This window comes from Tachypleus tridentatus, chromosome 13, assembly GCF_004210375.1.
Source record: "Tachypleus tridentatus isolate NWPU-2018 chromosome 13, ASM421037v1, whole genome shotgun sequence".
Taxonomy (NCBI): Eukaryota; Metazoa; Arthropoda; class Merostomata; order Xiphosura; family Limulidae; genus Tachypleus; species Tachypleus tridentatus.
The window spans coordinates 252,652,497-252,659,231 of record NC_134837.1 but is presented as its reverse complement, the minus strand read 5'-3'; the positions used below and the strand labels follow the sequence as shown (position 1 = coordinate 252,659,231).

The window sequence follows — 6,735 nt, the reverse complement described above, 5'->3', positions numbered from 1 at the left end:
TTAAAAGTTAACTATTCTGAAGGGACAGTAATGACAACTTTGGTTACGTAACTCGATAAGACTTTTGCGTTATGTATGTAACTGAATTGTTTTAAATGGACGTCACATTACTCAAACCTTTTGAATTCTTATGGTTTCCTTAAGTGAGTATTGTTGCATCACAATGTCTTGTAGTTTGTAGAAAGTTCTTAGCATCATGTGGAAAAAAATATATATAGGCGACCGAATCAGCGCCATTCAGAAAAATTTAGGATTATAAAAGTGCAGTTAGACTGCATGAGTATTAGTTTAGACGTAGTGGACGATATTTAATGTGATTCACAGTTTAATAGAGAAAAGGAGAACAATTTGTCTTAACAAAGGGCATTTTAAACTAATTAAACCAGAATGTTTGAACTCTGATGAAAATAATATAATTATTTGTATTTCTGGATTCAACTGCGGTAACCCATTATGTTAAGTGAATCTATCATAGATCGTACAGTAAGAAATGTAGCAGAGTGAAGACAAATAATTCATCTTGCCAACTGAATTATTTATAAAATAATTGAACTAATCTGTGTACTCTTTTGATAAGAAAAAGAATTGTTTAAGGTTTTGAGCATTATTTTGATAACTAATAGTGAAAAGAATGCTTGTACATAGGTTTGGCTTGTTTTGAATATTTTATTTTAAAAGAAGTGTATTGTGTGCTGTTCGTTTATTGTTGACATTTATCACCAACAAATCACAGGTACAGTCATTTTCAGTTGTGTAATAAAGTATTTTAACATAACATAAAATGGTAGATATTATATCTTAAAATATATAAATATTTTATGCCTCGGTGGGACCTGTTAACATTTAAGGCCCGGCATGGCCAGGTGGTTAATGCGCTCTACTCGCAATCTGAGAGTCGCGGGTTCGCGCCCGAGTCGCGCCAAAACATGCTCGCCCTCCAAGCCGTGGGGGCGTTATAATGTTACGGTCAATCCCACTTTTCGTTGGTATAAAGGGTAGCCCAAGAGTTGGCGGTGGGTGGTGATGACTAGCTGCCTTCCCTCTAGTCTTACACTGCTAAATTAGGGACGGCTAGCACAGATAGCCCTCGAGTAGCTTTGTGCGAAATTCCAAAAAAACAAAAAGCCTCGTAAGAATGATTTTTAAATAGTGAGTGCATTGAAAATAAATATATTTCTTAACTCCCACGATTACATTCCAATTATCTTTTTGCTCTGAGATTGAGGTACTTTCGATATCTAGCTATCTCAGTGTAGACGAAATAACCGGTAATAAACGATTGCACTCGGAAGTGCAACAAAAGTGTAACAGGTAACCGAAGTAGTTTTTTGGTAAACTGTAGGACTACCTAATAATGTAAACATAATATATGAAATATCTATTTGTTAGTCATTCTTATAGTTGTTTATGTATTACTTCAATTAATTAGTACAACCTTTTATTCAATAGTACAAAGCTGGTTTTCAAAACGTAAGACCATACAATTATACAAATAATAATAGTATGTACAAAACGAGGAAAGGCCATAAAACAATACAATCAATAATTGTTTAGTTAAGCCTGATACTGTGATAGACCTTCTGACCACAGATACATTAGTTTAATACTGTGTCGTTGATAGTTAACAGCTTAAGTATAGCATTGGAATTGAGATTTGAGTGTGAACGGGCTCGTCTCAACTGCCCTTGCTGCTATGTAATTAATATTATTATAATTTAGAATAAAATTATACATGATATTTGCAATATCTACTAAACTTAGGAGGGAAAAAAATCTTTGTTGAGTAAGTACAAAAGAAAATCTAGAAATAGGATATCTGAGATGAATTTATTTTAAGGCTTACGATGGTAAGTATACAGAGTTGAGTATTTACAGTTTTGAATTCCAGGCTATGTTTAATGAAAGAAAGATTTCAGATGTTCTATTTATATGAGATTAACTTTCAAATTTGTATTTGAAGGGGTGTGTAAAATGAAAAAATATACTAAGCATGCACAGGAATCCATGGATAGCATACTTTTATAGCATGTAATAAGAAGTGGTGCTTGTTGGTGTAGACGATGTTGTCAGCTGTTTTATTATTTATATATTTTATTTGTACAGTTAGGGGATTTGTGGTTAATTTACAATACTCAACAGATTAGTTGATTGGCCTTCTATTATCCTTTTGCTCATGTCATTGAATATTGTAATTTGAAAGAACTAGCTTGAATGAAAGTAGTACTGATGTTGTGTGAAAAAATAAAAACAAACTTGTTGTAGTGTGTTCCTCCTTTTTACAGGTAGGCTATCAGCACAGATGCAGTGTTGAAACAAGTTTCTGTGAGGTGTTATTTTGTGAAATTTGTGTGAAAAAGAATAGGCTAGATTTTGTTTTAAAACATTTCCAGGAGTTTCTACAACTTGTTAGAATTGTTAAATGACAAGAAAGAAAATTAGTGTACAAACATGAACATGAATAACAGAAGTAATTGTGTTAAACTTTGGAAATCTGTATGTAGACATGTTCATAAGTCTACTTTTTGGTAAAGTTTTAAAACCTATAGAATGGTTTGTGTGATGGCAAGTCTCATGTGCAGCTCAAAACTCTTCTATACTTTTGGTGAACAAGTATGTGGGGAATGAAAGATAACTTATCTTTGTTTATATGTTTTGCTTTGAATGAGGATGAGTTGATATGATGTTGGGATTTTTCTGAACTGTTCATGGACCAAATTGCTTGTGAGCTCATGATTTTATTGATTACAGGGGCTCTTAATAATATAAGAGTTGCCTTAAAGAATTAAATACACATAAATAAATAAGTACAGATACCATCAATACTGAAAGTAATCCCACCAGTTACTACTGGGGACACTTGGGTATTTTACATAAAAAGTGAGTGTGAGTTTGGTTTTTACATTGTATATTGTAAAAATCTAAGATATAAAATTACTTCATGTGATGCAGTAAGTGGATCCTGCTACTAGTTAATGGTATGAAAAACAGTAACTTTAAGATTAAGTGAGTGTTGAAAGCTGTGATATACTGGATGGAAATCATATAAACCAAAGTTGAGATAATTCTGTAGGTACTAGTTGTAACTAGAGAGTGGATAAGCTTGTTAAAATGACCAAGGTGCATTTTTATGCTAGAATTCTAAATAGTTCTATTTGTTAATGTTTTTTTCTCTATGATAATGTTTATGATAACCTTAATATCTGAAGATTGACAAACTTAGCAGTTTAGTAATTTCTTGGCTGAATTAACCCTATGTATTTTGTAATTTTATATTATAAGCATGCCAAGAATATCTTGTAAAGGTTATAAACAGTAGCCAAATTATATATTATTCAAACTTTTACCATTTTCTTTTCACTTATGGTAATAAATCTCTTCATGTTTACTTATTATACATGTAATATTTTATAGCTGGTGAAGTGGTATGAACTATGATGAATAATCAACATCTGATCTCCAACTGTCCCACATCGTCCCTGACAGACACAAATAATCGTCTCCTAGGGACATCAGCTTCAAAAACATTAACGTTGTCATGTATTGGTTCACCTGTAACTTTGAACCTGCTCAATTCCAAGCCAAAGATTTGTTCAGAACAGCTTTTTAAATCCCACTTGAAGCTAGGAGAGGAAAAGCATTTTAACCTTCTTGCAAAAGGACCTAATTTAGTAAAGAACAATCTTTTATGTGACACCAAAAGGTATATCATGAAAATGCATATAATTTGTTCCACCAGATATATTGTATGATAAAATTAATATCTTTATCAGTGAAAATGCATGTTTTATTGTATGTATAGATGTTCATAGTTTTATTGAATAAGGTAATATACCTTTTGAATTTATAAAGATCAGAATACTACAAGGTTTATGTTCCATCATGAACAAAAGTGTGAACTTTCAAGGATTTAGTATTCACTACTTCTTTTATAAGTTTCTTCTAGTGGAGAGTGATATAATTATACAAGTGAATTCTTTAGTAGCAAATTTGGTTTTGCATTTATCTTTTTAAAGGTTAAACTTTTAATTCATTTACTGTCATGAACACAAACTCTTGGAACACATTACATAACCTTTGTTTGAGTTACTAATTTAAAAAACAATGCAAAAAAATTCTTCACATTTCATTTATTGTAAGAATAAGGAATGCAATTACAAGTACTTTAGTCATCTGCTTTATTAAACTGTTTGAAGACTTGCTTTGAATAATTCTTCTCACTTTGATATTTATACCATTATCATATTTTTGCAACTACAAAGAATTATGTAAACAACTCTTAGGCTACACACACATATATAATTCACTATCATTCATCATAAGGATATCAGTGCATGGTTTTAATATCCAATCTGTTGTATAGTTATTTTTTGAATTTTATATTTCTTTCTTCATAATGATGAGAAACCCACTTGTAGTAAAAATTTATTTTTAAATTGGCTGGTATGGGTATTAAAACTTTAATTAAAATAAAGTACAGAGCAATGTTTTGACCTTATTAGGTCATCCTCAGTTTAACAAATAGTTGCAAACTCTCTTTGTTAACCTGAAGATGACCTAATAAAGTTGAAACATTGTTTTTTACTTCATTTTAATTAAAGTTTTAATACTCTTACCAGTTATTTTGGAAATATATTTCTTTCTGAGGTACTAAACCATTGTTTTTATTTTCTTGTACCAGAACTGTTAATATGATAAAGTAATGAAATTAGACTTTTGGGAATAAATCACCTGACACATTTTTAGTTTTATTTGTTTATACTTTCAGTAATTTTTCAAACCAAAACAACCATGTAGATAAATGACAAGTTACCATTGAATATTCTAAAAGGAATGCAATACACAAGAAAAGAAAGTTGAATAAAGTAGAAAGAAATGTAAAAAATATAGTAATGTCAATATAAGAAATTTAAATACAAGAGTAATGAACTGTTAATTAAAACCAAGGAAAGATTAAGAAAACATACACAAAACATTAATATGAAAAATGGTTTTAAAATACAAAATTATTTTAATTTTTAAAAAGCAAGAAATCAATATGAGATGTACTTTTATATTTTAATTTAGAAATTATTTCCTGTTTGATCCTGATTCTATGAGTGGTATTTGAGAGGACATTTCATAGGGCAGTCGTCATAAAATATGCTATAAAGTGACCAGTTTTCTTGAAGTTTTGAGCTACAAACTTATATTGAATTTCAGTATTACATAAATGTTTCCATGTGCATTCAGTGGGCATACTATTCTTTCAGTTTGGTCATTGTTTTCATAAATAATACAATAAATTAAACATTTACGTATATATATATATATATGTGTGTGTGTGTGTGTGTGTATGTATATACATATAATTAGTTTGTACAGTTGAGTTTCCAAGACTTTAATCAGTGTTACAGTATCTCTGCATTCATTACATTGTAGCCTGTGAATTTTTTTCTCCTAGCCTGAAGAATGTTAAGTGTGATGATACCAGTATCAAACCTGAAGGAAAAAAAAGTCTTATTGGAAAACAATTGTATAGTACTAACTTCTCCCTGCAAAACAGACTGCTTTCTGGTAGTAAGTAAATCTTGTTGTATGTGTATTATTTATTATGTATTTGTTTGCATGTATGTACTAGTAAAAAATATTTTAAATATATTTTTATTTCCAAGAAACATAAAGTTATAAAGGTACTGTATTAATAAAGTTATTATAGATACTTTTAGATGGCACCATATATCAAACTATCTAACCTCTATAAATTCCTGTGTATATGTCACATAGTGTCAATATTGATTTCTCGAAATAAGAGGAATCATGAAAGCCAAAATACATTTATCCAGATAGAATAATTTGTTTAATGTCTACAAATTATGATTTTAATGACAAGTGCAAGGGATCCTTGAAGGAGGTTGCCATGAAACCTTGTAAGTGTAGTGAATGTTGGTATGGTTTAAATAAATTAATAAATAAACGTAAAGTAGATACATAGTGTGAGATAACCTAGTCTAGAACCAAATGCACAAAATTTATCATGCAAGTAGAAATATTGATGCAATATTAAGCTTAAATCGCTTCTGAATTTAATCAACAAAGACTGTAAATTAACGCTTTAGCGTAACGGTACACAAGTTCATCTACACATTTGCACACTAAGTATTTCCACTATAACCTTTAATACAGGCATGTGCATCTTGCAATATTTGATAGACTTTTAGTAAAGATTATAAATATTTTTACACAAAAAATTGAGATTTTTTTAATTAAATGTTTTTACTAAAGATTTGTTTGTGAAAATAGTCTGTTTCATTACTAGTCTGAGTGCAAAGTGATTTCATGTTATATCTAATAAACTGTTCTCTATCCCAAAAATCTTAAATGCTATTTGTATAATCTCTAAGACTCCTAAATACATTTCAATTGTTTGTTTTCAGTGAAACTTTATATTTTATGCTATTTTATATATTTGGTTGAGGAATAATTCGTGAGCGTTTTTTCAAGTTAAAAAAATATATACATAAATGAAACGCTTTCGCAAAATATTTCATGTCATTTGGTAGATAATTTTTTGCTCTAATAGATGGTGTGTTTGATTTTCATATGTCTTTAATTTTTGCTTTCATTTTCAGCTCATTAAATGGAATGTCAAGTGGACAAAATCGAGCATTTTCGACACCATCTGCTTTTAGCATTTAATTTCTTGCAATTTCGTTTAAAACAATGCATACTATATACCTAGGTATTACATGAAATAAA

General features: G+C 29.8%; 1 protein-coding gene across 1 annotated transcript in view; it reads left to right on the top strand.

Annotated features, from left to right (window-relative positions):
* Positions 1-1,613: 1,613 nt before the first annotated feature.
* The window catches only part of LOC143236514 (telomerase protein component 1-like), a 79,309-nt gene continuing 74,187 nt past the window's right edge, over positions 1,614-6,735 (top strand). Inside the window, exons 1-3 of the mRNA XM_076474815.1 lie at positions 1,614-1,847; positions 3,412-3,700; positions 5,441-5,556. Of these exons, the coding sequence (XP_076330930.1) occupies positions 3,432-3,700; positions 5,441-5,556 (385 nt within the window). The 5' untranslated portion in view covers positions 1,614-1,847; positions 3,412-3,431. The remainder of the gene's footprint in view (positions 1,848-3,411; positions 3,701-5,440; positions 5,557-6,735) is intronic.